Source organism: Myripristis murdjan, chromosome 16, assembly GCF_902150065.1.
Source record: "Myripristis murdjan chromosome 16, fMyrMur1.1, whole genome shotgun sequence".
NCBI classification, from domain to species: domain Eukaryota; kingdom Metazoa; phylum Chordata; class Actinopteri; order Holocentriformes; family Holocentridae; genus Myripristis; species Myripristis murdjan.
Window position 1 is genome coordinate 16,257,452 of NC_043995.1, and position 25,283 is coordinate 16,282,734.

General features: G+C 41.1%; 1 protein-coding gene across 2 annotated transcripts in view; it reads right to left on the reverse strand.

The window, feature by feature from the left end:
* Positions 1-1,195: 1,195 nt before the first annotated feature.
* The window catches only part of aplp1 (amyloid beta (A4) precursor-like protein 1), a 35,583-nt gene continuing 11,495 nt past the window's right edge, over positions 1,196-25,283 (reverse strand). The window contains exons 2-17 of one of the 2 annotated variants that reach the window (XM_030073360.1): positions 15,712-15,891; positions 14,502-14,631; positions 11,788-11,900; positions 10,785-10,984; positions 10,350-10,666; positions 8,730-8,857; positions 8,107-8,181; positions 7,740-7,898; positions 7,427-7,555; positions 6,021-6,120; positions 5,714-5,881; positions 5,574-5,594; positions 5,354-5,421; positions 5,134-5,199; positions 4,827-4,970; positions 1,196-4,346 (exon numbers count right to left, since the gene is read on the reverse strand). In XM_030073360.1, coding sequence (XP_029929220.1) covers positions 4,248-4,346; positions 4,827-4,970; positions 5,134-5,199; positions 5,354-5,421; positions 5,574-5,594; positions 5,714-5,881; positions 6,021-6,120; positions 7,427-7,555; positions 7,740-7,898; positions 8,107-8,181; positions 8,730-8,857; positions 10,350-10,666; positions 10,785-10,984; positions 11,788-11,900; positions 14,502-14,631; positions 15,712-15,891 — 2,097 coding nt within the window. In that variant the 3' untranslated portion in view covers positions 1,196-4,247. Of the gene's footprint in view, positions 4,350-4,826; positions 4,971-5,133; positions 5,200-5,353; positions 5,422-5,573; positions 5,595-5,713; positions 5,882-6,020; positions 6,121-7,426; positions 7,556-7,739; positions 7,899-8,106; positions 8,182-8,729; positions 8,858-10,349; positions 10,667-10,784; positions 10,985-11,787; positions 11,901-14,501; positions 14,632-15,711; positions 15,892-25,283 lie in introns of both variants that reach the window. The other variant, XM_030073359.1, reaches the window with a different exon arrangement.

A 25,283-nucleotide genomic window follows, 5' to 3' on the forward strand; every position in this document is an offset into this window, starting at 1 on the left:
AAGAAGTGAGCCTGTGCAAGGCTGGGGGCTGGGGCTCTAAAGCGACTGAGTTCTTTGTAATTTGTGGGTGAAGGAAGTGTGCAGCCTACATACTCTACTGTGAATTAGACCTTGGGAACTGTGTCACAGCTTATTTAATTGTTTTTTTTTCCTAGGTCTAGTACCATGATGGGATTGAACGCAGACATTTAGTTGGGCACATTATATGGAATATAAAGCGCAACAATCTGCTTGGAAAAAGTTTAGTTGTTTAAAATTTCTGTTTTGCGGTTCACACTTTGCTGTGATAGCTACAGTGACATCAGTATAATGCTCAACATTTTGCTCCTCAGTGACAGCTATTTTATCATAGCTCAGGGGTTGTGATAAAGGAAACTTGCCATGTTGTCACCTTGGTTGGCAGTTTCTACCACAGAGAGTGCTACCTACACTTGTGAACTAAATTATAGATTTCAGCTGATGAACCCTCAATGTATAATTCAATATAATTCAATAACTTTTAAAATAGCAAAATAGCCTATATTGTGCATCTTAAGTTTTAGCCAAAAATTAAAGAACCATGCAAGTCTTTTCCTGAAATAGAAAGTGAATGGATATTTTAAACAGGAAACTTAATCTCACTGGCTACGATTTTTTTTTGTAGAAAGTCTTGCTATAATAATGAATACCTTTTACCCTAACTTCATGAGGTACACCAGTGAGCATGATTTTTCATAAATCTTAAATCTTAGCCCTTTAACTTCCTCATTTCTCTCATATCACAGCCTGTGCATTGTGTGACACTGTGGTTAGGCTAATTCCAAGTGTTTGGCGCATTTAATGGTGCAATCAGATTGAATTTGTGTTACATGCAGCACAAACATGTCTTGTAGTGATAACTGTAGGTTTCTATTTCCAAAGAAATGTAATTCAGGAGATGCAAAGAAAGAGACTGTTTTTCCAGTGTGGGTGACGCAGAAGATTTCCCCTACTTGATTGTGGCTTTTATATCGTAGGCTGAGGTACAACAGGTGATATGGTCAGTTCTCAGCATCACTGGCATATTGCATCATTTTGATTGGTTACCTTCACAAGTTGAATGATATACTTGGTTTGTCAAACTATATACGTTTTACTCAACATGTAAACTTGTCAGTCTAGAATGAGAAGTTTAATTGCGTGTGGAAGTGAAGAAGAAATTCAATACACACAGTTCCAGTGTTTGATGGGTCATTTGTTATTTAATTACACTATTAATTAGCTTGATCAGATTTTAATTTCTCAGATTGCTTGCAAATACAGTTACACAACAGAGGACAACTCGCCAAATTAGAATATCGATCTGATCTGTACTAGAGCATGTCTTTGGTCACGTCCTGGATGAAAATGAAGAACAGCTCTCTCAATGATGCTATGAACACCTCTAAAATCAATGCAATACACTGTAATTGAAACCAGACAGACAGTATCAATACCTAACATTTAGATACATGTCTTCCTTAAAGCAACCAGTACATGAATGGCGTAATTTGGTTGTAGTTGTGCTTAGTGCCACACCTTGTCAATTAGGTATAGGCCATCTATTATTCACGCCTGTCTATAATTCACATTTCTGAACTTCTTATAGGTGTCGATGTACTGTGATACAGTCTCCTAAAATTACATTACAGGTGAAAAGCATGACCCTTGATCCAACTGATTATTACATATAAATGAAAAATACATAATAATTACATCCAAAACACAGAATTGTAAAAGGCAATAATGCAGCAATTAAAATCTCAATAACATTGTTTAAATTTCATTGGGATGGGAGGGGACAGACCAACAAAGAAGTCTAGAATTCGACAGAGGACGTACATAGAAATGTGAGCTGAGTAACTACAGTATACACCATTCTATGTCTGCTAAATGCTGGTAGGAAACCTTCAGTGGTTAGGGGAACATAGGCAAGCTTATTCTCATCTATGGTTTCAGTAGTATCATTACAAGATAAACTGACTTAAACTGTGAACATACAACATTTTCATTCACTAACGTAGCTGTACAAACTATACAAGGGTTATGTCTTCTCCTCGCCCGTCGCAACGCAACCGAAACCTGCGATTATTCTGGTGAATTTGAGTTACATCTCAGAGTCAAACTCCTTTTGCTTGTTTCAGAGCCCCCCCCCCAAAAAAAAGAGAGGAAAAAAAGGAAAAAAGGAAAAAGCACAGGTTATGAGTGAAAGACATCTCTCTTCGGAATGGACAAATGCAATTGTGTGAAGCAGGGTTCCATCAATACACAGTAAATAAAACATTAAGCGGAAACTGGTTTTGGTATGGACTATCTGGACTAGGCCTAAAAGTTAAAGACCGATGATTAAAAAGCAACTTCCCACTATTATATGTGAGCTTCCTCAAGATGGTTTGGTAGTGCTAGCAGGTCACTAAAGAAAATCCATCTAACCCACTAAGCAGTTAACCACCAGACAGTAAAAAGGGGGAAAACCATTTTTTTTACCTACATATACAGGGTTCTACATTGGTCATAAGTTTGACAGACTAGAATGAATCATTCAGTGAAAAGCTATCTATGAGCCTAGTAACTTAAATGTTGCATCAGTAGTACTAACATTCAGTGTTTTTGAGTCTAAGATGTCAAGTTGGCAGCATACTGATAGCACTAGATTGAAAGACATACAGTATGTTTTACTATTATCATGCCTGAGCACGGCCTGTGTTTATGACTCAGTGCACACACTGACACCTCACACTACTGCAGCTGTGGCCTCTCGTTGCAGTCAGCACTCCACTTGACTATATAATGCAGCAAAGCGTTAAACTCCACCGCTTGGACACGCACCTGCCAAATGTGAAAATAAATTGGCTACTACAGGAAGTGATGAGAGGGACATCAGGCATGTAGCTCGTCTACTGGATATGTTGAACTTGACTACTACTATGAGGTCTACGAGGGGAATGATGCACTACTGAAAAGAAGATGGAATCTCAACATCTACCTTAAATACATTCAGTCAGAAGTTACTGTGTCGTTGTCTTGTGCTGGTTTTTACAACAGTCCGTTTTCAATCAGCCATGTTAGGAAAATGTTTCTCTTTCTCATAACAGCACAATGTACTATGTTTTTTTATGCATTATTCCATTACACCAATGCAAATTAATCATAGAAATGTCTATCTAGTAGCATGTATGTTCTTAAGTTATTTACACTGTCCATTTTGAACGGTGACATTTCCAACTTTTCAAAAGCAATAACAGGAACAACACAAATAAATACAGCAGCATCATACACCAAGTTGTCATGCTTTCATTAAAATAATGGACTTTTCATTATTTTGTTTTACAGTGCTTTTAAGTAGCAATACAAGGAAAATAAACTCATTCACTGACTAAATTAGTTGAATGGTATATTTGGCACATTTTGCCAAATGACTTGAGGGCAGATCTTCAGAAATCAACGTGATCGGCCCAGTGTTTTTTTTTTTTGTTTTTTTTTGTACCGCCAACACATTGCTCTCTATGGACTAGTGTGGTTTATTTGGCTCTATGTGTTTAATGAAAGCAAATGAAGCTACAATGCTCCACTCACTCAGAGTAAACACCTCCACAATCCTATTTAACGGTCATATCTCAGTATTCGAGGCAATGTCCAACATTAGCTCATGGAGGTAAGCGTAGCTGGATGATTAGCTTCACTCCCTGTTGTCACTGAGTGGGGCTTAAATTGAGAATTATGCTATGATTTACCTAGCTTTTCATTCATACTCCTGTACACAGAGACATATATCCGACTGTGGTACGATTTTAACAAAGGGTATTCTAATGGAAAATAAGTACTATAAAGCATTATGCACCGTTCAACATTAAGTCAATTTCTACTGAGGGATAATGGGTCAAGTCACACCACTGAGATGGTATTCCTGTCTGTGAGGTGAGTATAGACACGTGAATGTCTCCAAGATTACAAAACGCTGTGGCACTGGTAATGGAAAGAACAATCCTCTGACTCTAACCCAGAGGAGGAGATTACAATAGGTGACGTGACTTGGAATCATATCTCATTGTTCACACTCTGGTAATGAAGATTGTTGGTCATTTACAATGGTTTTGGGACGTACCCCCATTTGTTTAGTTACTTTATGGTTGCAATACATCATAAAGCCATCATAGGAAGTGTGGCTGGGACTCCACCTTAAAGAGAGGGGGTGGGGATTGGGGGCAAAACAAGTGGTTGGGCATGACCCGCAGGTCACCCCCAGCACCTCAGTTCATTTGTTCAAAGAATTTGTAAGTGGGGTTTTCGTAGCCATGGTTTTGCATTTTGTTGAGCTGGCGTTCTTCTGGGGTCAGCATGGGGTCAACCTGCTGTGAGAAAGAGAGGGGCTGAGGTTACTACCCACCAAAAAAACAGGACTCGGTAATGAGTCAATTGACTATAAATACACCTAAGCACAAGATCATCAACACCCTGACTTAAAGTCCCCATGAAATGACCTCCTGTGACTTCTACTTCCTGTAAAACAGTATCTAGTGACATTATCCTGCACTAATGGGTGTGCATTAAATTTTCAGCCAATAAAAAATTCACAAATCTTCTCTCATCCACCTATCCCTTTATATAAAATTGTGTTTTTCTGGGATCCTGTTGGGTCAGAGTTAGTGTTTGGTCTGCATTTGATTGGCTTGCACTTGATTGATCCTTCCCTGCACCACGTCCCACCCAAACATCCTGTTTCAACAGGAAATACATCAGATCAAGAAAATAAGAGTGCATTTCATGGGGCCTTTAAGACTGCATTTGGGTTAAATAGTGTAAAATGAAGTCCCTGCATGGGGTCGTACCTCTACGATGCCATGACTGATGGTGCCGTATGGCTTCCTGCGCACCAGCAAAAGGCTGATTACCATCACCATGGCGATTGCCACAGCCACCACCAGTAACCCTACCATGGCTCCGCGGTTGAATGTCTCCAAGGCATCAGGTTGCTAAAAGTGGCAAGAAAGAAATGTTTATTGAGGCTTTAAAAAAAACAAACAAGGGACAAATTTAAACTGCTCATTTTCCAATTCTTGTTCATTTTGTCAAGCAATGAAATAATATTAGCAGTCAACAGAGCTAAATCATGAAATCTTTATACACAACTCTTACCAGTTCATCTCTCTGGATCTCAGGAGACTTGTAGACTACCTGCTTGAGCTCCACAGAGGTGTTGATCTAACAGGGGTTTGTGTCGAGAGAGGGAAGAAATATTATGGTACGCCAACACTGACAGGACAACATAGACACAGTAGCTATCTCAGTTTCTAAACATATCTTTGAGTGGGGGTGGTGACTAGTTGAAATGCCACCACAATAACAGGTTTCTCACCTTTTCCTCATATTCATAAGTGGGGCTTCTTTCAGATGTGGTGTAATCATATTCGTCTACTGCAGACACTATTAAAGACCGAAAGGCAAACAAAAGGTTAGCCAAGACCAACAATACGAAAGCAGGCAAAGACTGATACGGTTTCACAGAGCATCATATCACAGAAATCATGGCAGAAGGTGAAATTGCATGCTTTAACGGTGATGTATATCCAGCTCACCTTTCTTATTAGGCTGTGGCTCTTTGGAAAGAACAGAGGGGAGAAAGAAACATTAATTACAACTGCCTGCCATGCCTTTTACAAAATAAAGATGAACTTGAGGATATGGGACGTGTGGGTATGTGTGCGTAGATGTGTACCGATACGCGGAGGATAGGGCCTATTCTGGAAGGCCCTCTCCTCCTCCTCTTCATCATCTTTCTCCTCCTCGCTCTCAGCTGGCAGAAGCTCCTCAGTCGTGCGCGTCTCAGAGAAGGAGGTGGTCATGAGCTCACTGATGTCTCCTCGCTCAGCCTTGACCAACTCCTCTGCAGGGGGGGCACGCAAACACATAAACACACATCATGAGTCACTAGGACTTTGGAGGTGCACCTTAAAGCAACTCATCTCTGAAAACTTAACCTAAACTGACAAAATCCACACAATGGTGAAAGCAGGTTAACATACGGATATCATTGTGCAGCTCCTCAGCCAACGCAGGGACTTTATACAGCAATGCAAGACTCTGGTTCATCCTCTCCTCAATCACATGGAGATGTGTGTACACCTGCAAAATCAGACAACATATGATCTGTTAAGGCTTGTTATCAACAGAACGCCAATAGAGCAAGAGGTAGGAGAAATTAACTGGTGTTACAAAAAGAGAGACAATTAGTTCTTTCACCTAAGAAAAAAAATCTATTTCCAGATTATTTATAAATAGATTTTTTAATGTCTAAACCTATGATTATCTATGTCTCATGTCAGCAAAAACTGAGAGCCTATCAGCCCCACTAGATGAGTTAGTGCCATTGCCACATTTGGAGGCCTGTGCTGTTGATAATTTGGACTGAATACTAAGTTTAGAAGATGCTCATGACATAGAGAAGCTGGTTCAGCTTTACAATAATACAACTTCATTCTGCAATGCTTTAGTAAAGTGATCTTGTTCATAAAATCCTCATCCTTCACTTCTACTTGGGCTTGTTGTCTAAACAAAACTGTAAATGGTTGCAGCCCTTCAGCAAGTTACATGTGTGCTAAATATGTTCTATAGACTAGATGCATTATCAGCAGATGAAAACAAATGTCAATCTCCCAACTGTATAGGACACTACAATTTATGTACTATGTTACTACAGCATCTCTACCATTCATTAAAATAGTAGCCATAGTTGATGATTCACCGCTACACTATTGACTAATAGAGTGTTTTTCTCCTAGAGTTTTGCTTACAGCTACAGCGTGATCTGGGGACCATATTCTCAACAGCAGCAAAGCTACTGATTGACTCTAAAGGTGGTACTGGAATGCCATATAGGAACACTATAGGTAGCAGTGTGTTTGTGTGACACTTCTGCTCTGCTGCCCATGATCACACATTGTCACTTTGATCATCAAGGAGTATCTTAGAAGAAGTAGGTTGTGCATTTAATTTGATAAAAAAGAAAAACTGATCTTACCTTGGTGAGAATGCCACAGTAGAATATATATGGGGGAAATACTGACTAAAGTACCATTGTTCTATGTTTCTCTGCGGTGAAACCTAACTGTACACCCAAAAGGCTGACCAGTGTTACCATCTATAGAGCCCCACACTATCACGAGCAGGGTGAGAAAAGAACAGTAGCTGCTGTGAGTCCAGTATTTCCTACGTTAGCTACAGTGCATGCAAACACTTAAGTACAGTATGCTCTGTATGCTTAGCGGTCAGCATGGCCTTATATAGCACCTGAAACCATGTGTGTATGTGCCTAGCATCTGAGTAATGAGTATTTCCTCTACACACACACACACACACACACACACACACATGCACACACACACACGCACATGTGTACTGCAAGCACACACTCATGCACACACACACGCACCTGGAATTTCATCTGCTCAGCCTTCTGGGGGTCCACAGCCTCAATATGCTGGTAATGCCTGAGTGTGTGTCTGCGGTCCTTCTGCTCAGCAGCCATGTATCGCTTTAGAGCCTGCAGCACACGCTCTGGCTGGAAGAAAGCAGAGAGGGAGGGGAGAGTCAGCTACAACACAAAGTGAGATAAAGACACAGTCTCAACCCGTGATCCGCCTGTCAATGTCTTCCTCCACAACAAAAAGATCTAAAGCAGATCTCAGGTTTGACTTTGTGCTTCTATTTTTGTCCCCTCACTCTCTGCGCCGCAGTGACTTCACCTGTGGGGGCTCAGTCTGAACAGCAGTCAAGTAGCTCTCAAGAGCCAGGCGGCGGTTGTTGTTGAGTGTGGCCTCCACCCTGGCTAGGTGAGTCTCCACCAGCCTCTGCCTCTCTCCAGCGACCTGCTCCTCCAGGGTCTGCAGCACGGACTGGAAGTGCTGGTAGAAAAGAGATGAAAGAGTAGAAAACGAAATGGTAAATAATGAGTACAGTTGAGATTATAGAAGAAACGTCAATCTTCATGTAGCTTTACTCTGGTTGGATAAAGGTAAAAAAATATAGATGATGACTAGTTTTGTCCCATATACAATTAAGTGTACACATAAGCATCATAACTACTGTATCAAGGCCAAAAAAGCAGGTTACCTCATTTAGAGCCTGCCGCTCTGACTTTGGCAGATTCTTTGACTGATTGTCTGCCTCCGCCCATTCCTTCATGATCTAAAAGACAGACATTACACATCAGTTTACCTCAACAGTCCAAAAGTACTACACAGGATGATAGTTTGATGCTTCTTTTGAGGAATATCTTGAATTTTTCTACAGGTGCTCTACTCTGCAGATCATTGGTTTTCAATGTATGGACCAGGGACCCTTAGGGGTCCTCAGAAGCTTCCAGCGAGTCTTCACGGAAATAAGGAGGAGTTTTATTTCACTATAGTTTAATGTAGTAGAAACTGATCTGATACAAACCAAAATACCTTTCAATATCAGGGTCCTAGAGGCAAAAATGCTTCAAAAGAGGGTCAGTCGGGTAATGAAAGTCAACTCTGGGATGCAAAACATGAAAAATCTTAACTGTAGACACACTGAACACTGATACACAATGCACACCGCAGTCTGCTGTGGCCTCGCCAGTCACAGAATTAGTTTGGGAAGTCAGGGGAATGGAAGAGCAAGTTTTACTCCAGATTATGAAACGACTGTCCAAAACCTCTTACCTGCCAACCCTCATACCATTAACCTGTTCTTAGCCCTGTGAAATTTACCTCATTGATGCGCTTCATCCTCCGCTCCTCCAGGTCTGTTTTGGCACGCAGGAAGTTGGCATGCTCACTGTCATCTCCTGGCATCTCAAAATAAACATCGACGCCATCTGTGGGACGAGGGGTAGTCACTGGAAGGGAGGGACAGAAAAAGAGCCAGAGAGCTATTATCCTCTTATTATAAACACAAGTGGGCTGAGAAAGCAGCAGAGGATTTTAATTTCCACAGTTGGACTTTATATTTTCAATTAAAACAAACCAGTGATGACAACATTACATACCCAACCACCCACTTAAAAGCGTCAAGTATAAATTTATAAAATCTAATTTGATGTAGATTAATATAGGAGGCTACATTTTTATAATTGCTCACATTTCGCTTCATAAAGTGAGCCCTGCCATAATCTATCAGTCTTTTTCTGCCTTATTTAAGTTCATGCAAGAGCTGGCCAACTATTCCAGTTACAGCACGAACATAAACCCTGCTGAGGCCCGAGGATGGCTGTGGGTAGCTGATAAGCCCCAGTATGTCCTGACACTCAGGTTTTAGAGTGTGACTCTGGATAACAGGCTATTGATCCAAATAGCAGGCCATTGGTCAGTATTATTGAATTGGAAACTGAGCTTGAGAGGAGTAGCAAACCAAATACATCAGCCAGGCACCCCCATTTAACTCCTATATTCAGACACAGGAAACGATGTGCATGTCTGTGTGGACACAAAGTGTGTGTTTGTGTGCGTATATGTGACAGAAATAAAGAGCAAGATATATATCCCTCTCTATACATTATAGGAAGATGGAGAGAATAAATAAGATGCAGAACAATAGACTTCATTCCCCACAATGAGAAAGGTGGTTGTAGATACTGACAGCAGACGCTTTACTGCACTGTTAAAGGAAAATTCCACCATAAAACACAATAATGGTGGTTAAAAAGGGAATTGGTGACTTAAATTGTGTTTCTTGAGTCATTTTGTTGTTTTAGGGTAATTCTGTTTTTTCTGTTAGTAAACTCACCATATGCCAGGCACACAGAGAGCAGCTGCAGCTACAGTGGAGCTTAATGGGAGAGAGAAGTGAGCTCTCCTTGTTCAAAGCTATAATCGCTCCCTAAATGTTTGTTTGTCATTGTTCCAAATTGGTGAGTCTAACAAACAGGCCCTTGCTCATTTATTTTGAGGGGATGACATTGAAAGCTGACAGCTAACACTTCTATTTTAGATTGTTACATTTTTTTCCCCTGTTAAACACCATTGCAGCTCCCCTGAGAATATCATCCCAGTGACGTCAGTGGATACACACTCGTCTAGTGAGGTGCAGAATAACAAAAACACAACATCGAGCAACAAAAACGGCACAAGAAACACAATGTGAACCCCCAATCTGAGGTTTTAAATATTTAAATTTTTATACTTGCTTTTAAGAATCTATACACAGTGTGCGTGCTTTCAGTGCTTGACTGTTTCTAGTCAGTGTATTGTCTAATGTTTTTATATATGTTGAGCAACGTCGAGGAAAATTTTCTATTACGACAGACAATAAAGCTTTCTGAATCTGAATGTGAATCTGAATAGTGTTAATGCCCCATGTAAAACTTGAGAGAAAGAAGGAGGAAAACTCACGGCTGTCTCCCTTTGTCAGAGGTGGGGAGGTGCTTGGTTTGCGGCCCTGGCTTTTCTCGTAGTAGAAGGAGTCCAGGTAGTCAGAGGCCTGGTAGGGACCCGAGTCGATTGGGTATTCATAATCCTCTGGTTCCTTCACCGCTCCAGCCTCCTCCTCTTCATCTTCCTCCTCTTCCTCCTCCTCTTCCTCATCCACCTCTTCCTCCTCCTCTTCTTCTTCTTCCTCCTCCACCACCTCATCATCCTCCTCTTCCATATCTGCTTCGTCCATATCTGTGTCAGGAGAGGGGCTTGGTGTGGGTGGCATCACTTTGACACTGTGAACAACAGGGCATGGGGGTCAGTCATTCGTCCAGTAACCACCATTGTATTAAACAAACAACCTGTCACCCTATGATCTTTACATGTGCTGAAGAAAATGTTTTGGTGCCTTACACAGAATTGAGTTTTCCACTGTTCTGAGATGTGAGTGTCTGAGAGCCAGCAGCAAGAGTGTCCCCTGCCTCTGTCTCCCCTTTGACACCGCTGGAACTTCCTCTACCTGGGCAACACACATACTCCACCCCCCGGAAACGGTCTCCACAAGGCAAAAGCATCCCGTAGCTGTGGAGTTCGAGATTGTCTGCTGTGCATGCCTGAAGTAGATACAAAGATATAAGGGATGGGGATGGAATTTAAGACATGATCAAGAAACAGAGCAAAGGCACTTCAAAAGCCTTCAAATACGATAACTGCATAAAAAAAAAAAATCCAATCTCTAATGCTACACAAAATGTATATACAATATAAGACTTGGGGAGAACAAAAGGAAAAAGGGTATTTACTATTCACTGTATATTGAATAATCAATACAACAAAAATCATGAAAATGCCATTGCATGGAGAGGCATCTCATAAGCTGACTGGAGGTGCTATGAAGCCAACGTGCAGCATGATCTCTGCCACCTGTTTGCTTTGTCATAAACACCTCAGGCAAGTGTATTAATGAAGTGCTACGTGATAGACAAAAAAAAAAAAAACACTGTGGAGACAAGTCTGCCACTGTCAGCAGGGATGGCTGTATGAGATTCTAAATGCACACTGTGTTGGGTGGAGAATAGTTAATCTACAAAATGCATTAGTGGAATTTTCTTCTTAAAAGTCAGCCTTCTACCGACAAATTGTCCACTCGAGCATGACGTAATTTTTTTGTCCCAAATAGGGGATTACCGATGCAGCCCATTTCAATCTAATGTTAAAATTAATAGTGTAAAATAACTGCCACTAACCATATCCATCTCTAATATTGACTCTTTTTGATTTCGAGGGTACCTATATAAGGCTTGTCGTTATTTATTGAGGTGGATTTTGAAGCTGCAGTGCATCAATAGGCCTATTTGTGTTTCTAACTTTAAAGCTCACTATAAGAAAATGTCTGCCATAAATCCGCCACTCTCACCTCCTTGGCAATGTTGTGCCAGTACACATAACTCTCACAGGCATCCATCTGCTCCTGATGCAGAAAACGGCATCGGTCAGGAACCAGCAGGGCCTCGCTCACGTACTCCCCCTCTGCAGTGGGGACGAGAGAAAGACGGTGGGCACGTCAGAACAAGCAGAGATGTGGAAGAAATACAAGAGTCGGTTTTGAGATTTAACTAGACCTCACTGCTGTGTTTTAAAGTGGAACATCAAACATCGATGTGCTTTAATAAGGAATGAGAGAGAGGGAGAGACAGAATATGAATTAAGTGGAGAATTAATGGAACACGAGCTTTAGAATTTGTAACGTACATAAAACTGCGGCACGGCAGTGAGTTAGTATTACTGAGCCGAGGATGGGGTGCAAAGGTGAGACTGACAGAAAGCATAAATGTGCACTGTTCAGCTCCTTTGATCACACAAAATACAATGAGAAAGCTAAGGACATACTGAAGAAAATAAAATAATTTAGCACCAAGTACATAAATGTAGATACACTTTTGCATAATCTTCGACCATTAGATTGTTTACACTTTTTGGAGAATAATAGTATGCAGTCTTTAGGCTGCGCAGTAAGGAGGATTCAGTATGTCACCTTAATGATTTAACAGTTCATTTATTGGTATTAATTTCACAATAAAATTCTTTGTAAATTAACAAATTACCAAATAAATCATACAATAAATACATCAATTAAAAATAGATTTTTAAATACCTAAATAAATAGCAGAACCAGTAAATCAGTTTTATAATACACTTTTTAAAAGTGAAATAATCTGCTGGATTCATAAATCCTTTAACCATACCATTTTTAAAAAGGATATTCTTTATTCCATTTGCCTTTTACTTTACTTTTCCATTTGCCAAAGAGCAATTCATTATTTTTATATTTAATTGGACAATAAAAAGAGGACTTAATAAAAGATTTTGCAAAAGAATAAATACTTTTACATGAACAGAACCAGTGAAAAGATGGATTAAACATAGATTTTTAAAATGCCTAAATAAATAGATTAATTCAAAAATCAGTTTGTTAATACAGTTTTTTTGTTTGAGAGGAAATAAATTTCTGGATTCAGAAATCCATTTGCCAATCTCTTTTTTTAAAAAAGCGGAATTAAACCAGGGATTCCCTCTCCCATTTGATTTCCCATTTCAGTCACACTGCATCATGGGATGTAACAAGAGCTCTCATTGGCTATTGTAGGAGCCAATAGCCTCACCTCCCTCCTGTTCAGGCGGGCTTCCTCAGATAGCAACATGGACCTCCTTGTCTCCTCGCTCCTCCAGCTTGTGATCTGGAAATCGATCTGTCTCCTCCATCATCAGCTCACTAAACATACTGAGAGGAGGCGAGGAGAGAGGAGGCTCCTGGAGCTCCACCCGACGAGACCCCGACACCGTGTGCTTTAATTTAAACTCGCCTGACCTGTCAATTTTCCCTAAAAATATGCTGAGCACACCTGAAGTGTCAGAGCTGATGGATCAAATGCAAACTGGGTTGCAGGTGTGAGCGGCTTTTTGGTGAATGAAACACAAGCTGTCTACCTGACCCTTGTCGCTTGTGCATCAACTCGTCCTGTGTCTATTTTTTTCTTTATTTCATCAGTGATTTCTAAACCAAAACACATCAGACCCACACTCTGAAGGAGTCGGCCTCCTGCCTGCCTGCAAATCCAAATTCAAGTTCAAGTTCATTTATTTAATGCAGCGCAGAACCCGACCTTAACAAGCCCGATGGTGCAATTAAATTATCCGAGCCTGAGCAGCTGTGATTGGGTCGAGCCTGACAGGGTTCAGGTTGAGAATTACAAACTCAGACATTTACATTTTCCCACAAAATGAATTTTAAGCATGACTTTCAACTTTTACTGTGTGTTTTGAGCACAATATGAAACAGAAGGCAAACAATCAGAGCCTGATGCTCCTAATTCACTTTCAACTGATTTTCCTCATCAGATTATTTGTCTGTATGCATTAGATTTGTCCCTGCCATTAAAACTATTAACCCACAATAGACCATTTATTTCTAAAGTACCAAATAACAGGTCATGAGACTTTCATACACTGATGTGGCACTGGAAAAAAACAACAACATAAAACAGACATTTGAAACCAAATGTGTGTATTTGCCCTTTGGTAAATTTCCATCAGTTGCACAGGCATGGACTGATTTGACTTCAGAATCACTGTTTGTTTCCTCTTTATTTTAATAACATATGTCATGTGATTGGTTATTTTTTTATATTTCACTCAGGCTCCATTAAATATTCCATTACAACATGATAAGACGATAATGACTGCAGCCACACCAATTTAAAGCATTTCATGAAATCTGAAACCACTGAAATGCTTTGTCTTTGTCTTCCTAGTGAAGCTAATACATGTTTGTGTTGACTTTGTGTGAATGGTAGTGCACAGCTGTTACTCAATACAATCAATCAATCAATCAATCATCAATCAATCAATCAATCAATCAATCAATCAATCAATCAATCAATCAATCAATCAATAACTCAACCAGTTACATTGTGCAAGAACATGCTCAAATTGTAAAGGTCCCTGAGTTTGGGTTCTTGAGAATTTGGTTCCCTCCAACACAACACAGGAAGAGAAGTCTCCACAAATATATGAGTACTGACTTGTGTGTTGTTTGGTGGTGATAATCACCAGGAGGTGTCTTGCTCTTACCTAGGCAGCGGTAGGGCAGAACGATGAAGGGATGTGTCTGACAGTGGCCCAAACCTTTCTTACACCAGGAAGGGATGGTTACGGGTCTGAATGACTCCTCTACATGGGAGATCTGAAGCGTTGGGTACATCTGGACATGCAGACACATGCACAGAATGGCAGAGACACAGAACCAGATGGATAGAACAGAGGGATAGAAGACAAGAGGTGCAGCGGATAGGGACAAATGGGTCAAAGAAGAGGGTTGGGGAACAGTTTGGAGGCGCAGAATGAAAGTAATAAGATCAGGGAAGAGGAAGAGGGAGAGCAGTCAGTGGGGAGAGGACAAGGGAAAGAGTCATGCAACATATTCTCTGGTTCACCTAACCACTTATATACGGCTGTGTAAGGCTTTGTCTGAGGCCACGGTATGACATGGCAAACTGAAGTCATAATTTCACTGAACATTCTCGTCTTTCAATATTTCCAATTTCACATCTGGCTACTTTCAATTAAAATCCAGGCCAATAATTTAGAGCACAAATTCATAATGAGGTTTAATGGTGTGAGAAATGTAGTTGGCTTAAGGTCTGAATGCATGCTAAAATGCGTTCTTCACAAATGTCAAGGAAAAAGGGAAAGCTTTTGTGGAAAAGCAATCACAGATGCATAATGTGCCAGCTAATCGCATTACAGTCAATTCAGGCACATGACTGCTTTCTACAGCAACTGTGCCTTATTTCGCCTCCAGATGGCGCATGGTAGCACACTTTACAGTTGCAGTTGATCATGAATCATTTGTATTTGATGCAGGACTGTGTAGGCAGTATGTGTACCATTGATTATTTTACAGTAAACCTATAGAGTACACACATCAGGTAACATGAGGAAGAGAGGTGGATGGTGGCACAAATGAAATATTGCCATATTCCAACAGACCACCATCACTCCACTATATATGTACAAATATATAGATTTGATAGGACAGGTGTCAGACAAACCAAATCAAGGAAAAAAGAAGGTTAAATTTAACTTGCTCTTTTATTCTAATTGCTATAATCTTCTATGTTGTCTTGCTGATAGATGCTACATTGTCTCAGAGCTAGCTCCTGAGGGGGATTGTGCTTCAGATTTTACTGATATTAGTGTTAATCAGAAGTGGTTTTCATTACAGTCATTCAGGTTCATGTTATTTCTCTTCCTGACTTTGACGCAGTGCTTAGATCCCTACCTCCTGACAGTAAGACAGGATTTGGCTGGGCTCGGTGAAGCAGCCCTGGCGTCCCTGAGGGTCCGGCTCCCACTGGCCAGTCTCTGTGTTCATGTGCAGTAGCTGACGGCCACAGAACATGGCAATCTGTGGCTCTGCCACCAGGGGGCCTGGCCCATTCACCTCAGCCATGGCCAGGGCCTAGACAGAGAAAGAGTGGGACAGAGAGATAGGGAGAAAAAAAGGGAAAGAGAGAGTGAAAGAGTGAGAGTCAGTACAAATACAGTTGTGGATATTGTTGTCTTTGAAGTTGAACCGTGGAGGTCAGCCCATTGGTTTACTCCCAAATGCACTTCAGTGCTAGCCTACATTAAACCAAGGGTGTAGGCAAGGGTGTTTGCACATGAAGGAGACAGAGAGAGAGAGAGAGAGAGAGAGAGAGAGAGAGAGAGAGAGAGAGAGAGAGAGAGAGAGAGAGAGAGAGAGAGAGAGAGGATTAAAACAAACCCAGAGTGTGGAAGAGGGACGAGGAGGCTAATGCATGCACCAACTGAAAGCACACTACATGCTTTAAGAGAATATTGGCAAACCTAAAGTTCAGGAAAGATCCATATTTGTTGCAGTAACCCTGAACTGAGTGACAGCGAGATCCAATAAAAAGCCTCACTTATTGACCAAGGGCCTACACCCATTTGTTGACAGCACTGAGTGATGAGAAATGAAGAAAAGGGTGGATGAGGAAGAGGGTGTATAGCAAAGATATACAGTGGTATGTAAAAGACTGACTGAAACCCCCACCCCCACCAACCCCCCTCCAATGGCCTTCTAGGATGTTGTTATTGATCGCAGGATATGTTGCCTCTGCCTGAGGGAGGGCCCAGGGGAGAGCACACAGAGGAACAAACAGCAGCAAGGGCTGGGAGTCAGGTGTTAATACAAGCTCATTGACTGCTAGGCCACTTCACTACATTAACACACAGCACAAAGACAGCACAGGGGGGTAAGGGAGGGCAGGAGGAAGACTAGGTAGAGAATAAGATGCTCCATAAACAGCACAAACAAGGACATGATCAGCCATGAACCGACCGATGGAAAAAAGGGGGAATCTTGAGGCTCTGTAGCATTACTGCTCAAGAATTATGGAGAAATAAAAAAGTCTCTCATGGATGATGACTCATCTTTGGTGCAAAAGTAAAATGGCCCTAGACTGTCTGCAAGCACATAGTCCTTCATTTAGTCTCAAGCAGGATGCGTAGCTAAAGTAGTGCAAAATAACATGCCTTTCTCCATGCATCATTTGACAGTAAACTTCATGCCAGAGAGCAAGAGTTAATGTTTGCCATCTGACCCTGGCACATGTCAGAATGGCAAAACACAGCCCTGAGCCTCTGAGTGGCTCATATCCTTTTATCTGTGCTGACAGACAGAAATATAGACCTACTGACTGACAGACGAGACAAGCAGGGCTGAGCCAATTAGAAAGAAGATGCCCAAAGGGAAGAAGGAGAGGAGAAAAAATGCGGGCGATTGACGCCTGATCAAAGGAAAGCCCTGCCTTAGTCGACCGCAGCTAAAGTGTTTGAAGTTCTAATTAAAATTCATACAGATAAATAAATATATAAAACCCCATGAGTAAATATACAATAAATTTCATAGGCCCTGAGCAGGCTATGCATTATAATTGGGCTTAAGATAGGTGGGGAATCTATGATAATGAGTGTGTGGGATTAAAAATAAACCCTAAAATGTAGCTACAACCTTGACAAATGGATTTGCAGCCTCAGGATGTTGTGACATTCTCTGACTGGGTTCATGTGCACAGACAAGCCGTGCGTTGACCTAAACTTTATTAATGGTAGTTTCACAATATGTGGTATTAGATTCTCCTACAAATCTGAATGGCTGTGTTAGATAGGCTGAATTGGATCTTTTAATTTGTCACTGATATCTGTGAGGTAAAGTGGACAGTATGTGTGGTTGGTGGATAACTGCAAGAAGGCGCTTGCTTAAGCTGCTGAAACAGTCAATCTAACGTGGCTGCTGAAGTAATGGCTAAGCAGATATATCTCTTTGACTCGGGGAAGGTCAGTGCCACAAAAAATACTTCCGGATATTTGAGAAGATAACCTGGCAGATCCCCTTGGTCCAGCCTGCTCTTCACTACTGCACTTGCAGAAAATCAATGTTGCGCGACTGCAACTGTATCGCCACGTTCCCCCCAATCAATAGGAGTCCATCAGGAGCCTGAGGGCCTGACCTCGGTGTGGCGTGGCTGCACACCCAATCTCCACTCTGATCTTGGACCAGATTAGATCTGCCTCCCGTGATAACAGGAAAATACTCTTTTGGTCTGTAGATTTGTTCCTGCTCCTCCTCATTCGTCTCCTCGTTCGCCTACTCAGCTCCCTCAGAGTGAGCATGTCCTGGCAGCAAAAAAACCCTCTTGTCTTTGACTGAGTTTGGAGAATAATCATTCCTCCTTCACGCTGCAAGTCACCACCAGCAACGCCGCTGACAGTCATGATGAGAAAAACATCACGAATGGAGAGGGGGTGGTGCCATGCAGACCCACTCTCCTCTGCTGCATGAATGCCACACAGTGGTGTTTCATTGTATTCTTGTGGCTTCACAGCAATAATACAGGCTGTCAGCGGTATGTGTCATCTTCACTCTCAAAATAGTGAGGTCAAAAAAGCTTTTTAGCATAACCTTCGCATTTTCATAACTTGAGGACAGAAATGTATCTTCTTATATTCAAGGATGTCATTTATAAATGTTACATATCCATAAAAACATGTCTCCATTATACAGTATATCTAAAATATAAAAGATCATGTCTGTGAATGGGTTAGCATTTTGCACATTTCATTTGGTTATCAAAAAAAAAAAAAAAAAAAAAAAAAAAAAAAAAGACGCAGCTCTGTGGGAAAGCTGCTTTGCTAGTGAATGATGTAACTTTTTCAGTTTTGTTATTAGGTTTACTCACATGGAACCTTTCACTTCGGGGAAACTACTGATTTATGATAGGTAATCATAATGCAATGCAACATATTTTTTTATAATTACTAAGCAAAAGATGAGATGCTATTGCTAATTCTATAAAATTGACTGTCATATGAAACCCTAAGCCAACTCAGTGGCCTGTTTCAGGTTTGTTGGCAAGACAGAACTATTTATACTGATATATTGGTCAGGATTTATGTTGTTGCCTTAATGTACAGTACACAGGACAGTACATGGGATGTGCCAAGATGCCGAACTTGTTTTAATGATAAATCAGTCATTCAACAAAGTGTAGTGGTTACCCTTTAAAGGAGTTAGGTGGAAAACAAGCTCTGGCTAAAGATTGTGGATGAGAGGCAGGACTGGAGAGCGGGTTTAATTGTGATTATTTACAAAAAAAAAAAAAAAAAAAAAATCCATGAGGTAAAATGTACCATTTCATTTTAGTATAGGCACATGTCCTATTGAATACTATAAAAAAGCACAGATAATAGTCTTCTGTTGCAAAACGTTAGGCTTTCATTCACAAGTGAAAATACCTTTGTGCTGCGAATCACATCTCTGTGCCTTAATTAAGCTGTTTTGGCCATGTTTTATACCAGTAAATTATAGCTGTAATTGCTTCTCCTTTGGACTAACAAATACACAGTCAATGACTTTCTACGTTTTGGTGGTGTGATTTTATTCTATTTTGGAGCCAATTAGACTTTAGAGCAATAGGACTATTCTGGTGTGACCACAGCAGTTTGTTAGTCTTCTCAGACTCTCCCAGTCTCCATCAGAGGCTGGCTACTACACCCTGATCCAGTTGGCTTCACAGTAATGCTTCACAATCTGTCAACAATTATGCTTCTTCTCTAGGAGAGGATAAGCTGCAGAGTCTCTCTCCTTTCCCCCAATAGACTGCCTTAATTGGACAGTTAAAACTTGATGTCTCAGTGAGAAGAACTGTGTGTGATAGTGGGTGTGTGCATCTGTGTTTCTGTGTGTGGGAGGTGAGAGGTGTGAGATAGCGCTACCCAACCCCCAGTTTGATCCTAAAGTCCCACATATCATGGCCTAGTGCTGAGATGGCTGAACAGGCAGGCAGCCCAGATCCCTGACAGCTCCCCACTGCAGAGAACACTGCATCATTAATAACGGCCTGGTGACATAAACCCGGAGACATCGATTGGCTTTCTGCCTTCTCGCCTGGTTCCTTTCCTCTGCCAGCTCCCTTGATATTCATTTTTCTGTACTTTTCAACATCTACAGTACGCTGAGCTACTGCTCGGCTCAGTCATAACCTGTGTGTGTTGTTGGCCTCTATACCGGAGAGCATCACGGGGAAACAGTGAGTGCTCCTGCACAGAGGGGAACACATAGCATACTGGAACAGAAGCTGTGGATCAGCTAGTACAAATGCAATCATTCTGAGTCATCATACCTTCACTAATTTCCCTCTGGTAAAGGACTTTATGCAGTAGTGTGGACGATATATGGTGATGACCCCAAATGTCAGTGTGAGGGAGAATAAGAGACTATACAACAACTAGTACCTTGCCCCATAAATACCCATGCCAGTCAAATTTGAGCTTGAGTCTGGGCAGAACATTTAAATATTCCTCCAGCATCATCCACCCTGTTCTAATTAAATTTTCAGCACCTGTTCTGCCCTTATGTTGCAGGATGACTTCATCCCCTGTAATGATGCAATCTCCTGGCCCTGCCAGGCAAGCCAGAGCAGCAGAGGGGAGGGGAGGAGCCCGCTCATCATTTGTCACCTTTTACAAGCTTTTGCCAGACCATACATCGGATAGCTGTGCCATAAATGTATCAGAGGTTTACAGTGGCCACTGACGCCTTAAATGCTGCTAAGCTGGGACCAACACACCAACATGTAGCCATTTGTATAGCTATAGCTGCTTTGATCTACTGTAGCTAAGAGACAAACATAGTCTCTCTTTGGTCAGAGGTGGCTGCTAGTGACCGTTCTTGACACTTGATGATGAACTGCTGACATTAGACCCTTGAGGGATTAATCCCCACCTAGCAGCAGGGATCTGGGACATCCCAGCTAACCAAATTACATCACTGTGATGCTGTGACAGTGTAATCAGACAGCAACAGATACATCTTACAGAAGTAACAATTCAAGTAAAAATTCAAGAATATTTTCATCAACAATGGTTTTATTTTGGTATCTGTGTTCTATTCTGTTTATTGTAGCTGGCATGACAATAGTACAATTTGTTCGGTTAACACAGAATCTAGCATCTAACACTGCCTGCGAGGCTTGCTACAACATGTACAATAATCAGAATATCAGGTTCATTGCCCTGTTAAAAAATAGGACACTAAAACTATTTTGATTTGTATTTGCATTTACAGTATTAAGTAACCAGAACACAGCAGAAAATTGTTACTATTACATGAAGTATGCAGCTTTTGTCATTTCATCTCACTTGTTCATTATGTTAGTTAACCTGGGATCGTTGATTTGCAGCCTCAGCTATTTATTATCAACACACATAACTACAACATGAGTTGCTAGGTCTGAAACCGGTAGTGAAGGTAATAAAATTGATTACACAGAACAGACTGTAGCCTTTGCTTAATCAGCTGGTAAACCATGAAATTCACAGAATGACCTGATAGGTCATGCCGTCATTTGGGATTGCTCTTGTTTTTTTTTTTTTTTTTCCAACACTGTGTACTGGCCATTTGCCACCGCAAGACTGGCAAACAAACACCTGTGCAAAAAAATAAGCCTCACACATGCATGGGTTATGAACATGCAAATGGCTGTGCACGTATACAGTGCATGCAAAGACACAAACATAGACACACACACACACACACACACACACACACACACACACATAGTCTGTGGTGTGCCTTCCTGTGCATGTTTGTTGTTCTCTGCAGCACAGATGGCAGAATAGTGGGTGGCTGCCTGCTCTAGGAGCCACTCCCTCACTCTTTTTCTCCATTCGCTTTTTCATCTCTCTCTCTACCTCCCCTCTCGGCTGAGCCCTGTCCTCCCCTGCCTGCTCATCCTCCCCAGCCACCCTATCCTTGCTATCCCTCTTGTCTCCCTTTTCCTCCCTTAACGGCTTTCACACAATGCCTGACACTCCTCTGTTGTTCCTCCCTCCCTATGCTGGTGCTAAATGGTCAGATAGATATGAGAGCATTCATCATTGTAATCATGTTTGTTAATTATTCATAGGCTCCATCAGAGCTCTTCCTGGTGTGGCATGTAGTTATTAGAGAGCAGCAACATAATTCTGCCAGAGGCTCGGGGTGCATAAAGGACAACAGAATATGGAGCAGGTTAGGTATGCACGCTGACACTCATCATTACATTTGTCTGACCAACGCCTAATTGAAGCCATTTAATTTTTATTCTGAGAAGACTGATGAGCAGAACAGAAAACATTAGAATAATGTTTTATATATTATGCTATGGCATACATAATGTAAAGCACACCCAGCTCTAAAGGCACTGAGAGCACTAAACTTTTCATTTTAATATTTGAGTGTCAATCATAATGGAAGGTTTTGGTTACGAAGATGTGCTAACATCATGGCTTTATAACTCTGGCTTCATCAATCCAGATTACTTCAGTCCTGCCTCCAGCTGGGCACACTGGGAGCAGATGGCCCCATAATCACCATGAACCCCCAGGGGTCATCTAGGTCTGAAACAGCAGCCAAAACCCAGCTCCCGATATTTGATTCCATTTCAAGTATGGCTTAAAATACAGGACATGTCAGTTGGCATTGCAGCCAGAGAGAGTCCAGAGACTTCAGAGCTGGTAGCGCTAGCCATCTGATGATTGCAGTGACACAGAAAAATGTTTGTGCAGAGCTGTGCTCACTGGGGTCTCTATAAACAGCCCCAAAGGGGACTTTTCTCAAGGCCGAGGGTTATTTTCCCAAGAATCATACTATAGGCCGTGGCAGCAAAGAAGTTATGAGTGAATTATCTCTCTTCTGCAAAGGTCACTGTTTCCCACTGGAATCACAAGACCTTAGTCAGATGCCAGATTTACCCGATCTATGGCATCATGGGACCGGGCCTGAGGCTTCTTGCCCACATGAAATGAGCTTCACCTTCCCAAGCCTCCTACATCACAAATGGCCACACACAGATAACTCTTGACAAACACCACAGTTACAAATATTGTCTCTATCTCTCTGTTCTTATCTCTTTCCATCACAAACACACACACAAACCTATTTTTATATTTTTATCTTTGTGAGGACATTGTGCTTCCATTCAGTATTAACAACCTTCTACAACCTTTCCCTAACCCTAACTATAACCAATGCAACCTAGTTTTCTCCAGTAAGCCAGAATTTGCCTTTGTAGTTGTGATGACCAGCAAAAAGAAAAAAAAAATGTTCCCCCTCTGTTGGTTAAAATGCATTATGTAGCATTTAGTACACACACATACACACACACGCTCAAGTACTGATTTCCAACCTCATCCCTATGTACTTGCCACTGTATGACATGCTTAAATAGACCATTATGATTGGCTCTGTGTCTCCTTGGCCTGGCTGACGATGCAGCCACAGGCCGAGCATTGTGCAACAGCTTTAGTTTTTGTGGTTTTATCTTAAAGTCTTATTTTTAGTTTTATCAGGTAAAGGCAATGACTTTGGGGCTTTAATTTGTCTTTTTTTTGCTGTTGCTCTGCCCAGGCTTGCATCTTCAGGTATAGGGGGAATTAAAAGAGACTTCTTGCTAGATACAAAGAGTATTGACAAGCGTAATGGTATATATGGGCATGTCATATAATGGCAAATACATAGAGATAATGTTAAAAACGGGCAAAGTGTACTGTCTCCTAGTCTCATATTCAGTGTTAAAATCTTGTTTTTCATAAAACAAGAAAATAATCTTCCAGTGGAATGAGACAATTGCACTTGTTTTCACTTGTTTCATGAATTTCTCTGGGAACAAGAACAAATATGAAAAAAAAAACAAAAAAAAAAAAAACAAAGACCAGCCCATTAGTATCAAGAAAATGACATTTGATTCAAGAAACCTGGGCAACAAGTTGATAAGCATTGTAAACAGTTGGGATTATCTAATCTCAGTGGCACATGTCCACATGTTTTAAGCAAAACAAAATTTTACTAAAATACTGAGACTGAGAAGCATGGTCTTATAATTACTTTCTGTGTACATGATATATTGTTACCTGTTACCTGTGTTCTGGTTTAGACTTGCACAATATGTTAGTGTAAGGCTCATCAAAATATTTCTATTATAGTCAACAAGAAAAACATAGGAGACTCCCAGCAGCAGTGTAGTGTGGTTTCATGAGTATCTCTCTCAATTGCATGGAAAGCCTCTATTGAGCAACATTTAGAAGCAGGCTGGAGATTATAATGGTTCTGTTGTGTTGAGTATGTTGGTCATACACTCATGTCTGCCTCTCTGCTCTTCCCACGTCAACAAATACCTCCTCTGACTCATGGACCATCATCACACCACGCTGTGTGCGTGTTCTGTCCTGTAGTGAAAAGACGAAAATACAAGGGGTAGCTGGCCATTTTCACAATCTTCTCTATGCCAACACCTCCCACAGAAGACACCTCAGCTGAGTAATAATGTGTCAGAAATTCGTCCTGGCAAATGAAGAGTCTGGAGGCATTCGGTGCCTGTTTAAATGAGATGCTTAAACACAGACGAACTGAAATGAAGTTCTGGTAGCACTGCTGATGAATTTTTTCCTGTTGCATAACAGTGGTGAGGCTCCTTGACAGTTGCAGCATCACAACATAGAGATGCCACTATGTTAATGCCAAGCCTGCAGATGTGATTTCAAGCTGAAGAGCTACCTCGGGGGATTGAAGGAATCAAAGGCTTAGCTGAGATTTGAGCTCTGCAGATCCATCTGAAACATCCTAATGTCAACACAATTGCCACTGAATCAGGGATTTTTCAGCAGTCAGATAGGGACCAGCACAATGCAAACAAGCCCTCCAAATTAGTATTTATACTGTAAACCCATTCAAGAGGCTGAATCAGCATGTAATCATCAAAGGCTCAAGTATTTACATCTAACTGACTAATTTCTATTAAACATTTCCATACATTACAATCAACAAAAGTCATATTCTATCTTATTGTTTGTTCTGCCACATAGTTCAGCACCTCTTGTCTTTAATGACTACAATACCAATAAGGCAACATAAAGTAATGATAAAATACTGTATATAACAATAGATTATTATGATCTTGAGAGCACAACAAAGACAACAACAATGTTCCCATTATTCTGCATCCTTGTGTTTTTCGAGTCAGTGGCGCCCATTTCACTGACAGACAGACAAGCTTTGAGCTGTTATCTGTTTACCAGTGTGAATTGGTAATCTACCTCTGGAACAGAACGCTGAATTCAGATGGTTATTGGAGATTAGGAAATTACATAATTTAGGATTTGAGAGGGCCAGATAAAAGATAATACCTTTTTTGTCTTTAACTGGTGTTATTTTAAATTTGGCATCCAAATAGTGGATATTTTGTTCAGGGGGAGACTGGAGGTCTTTAAGCAACATTATAATGTCCTTGAGCATGCTTTAAGTAGATT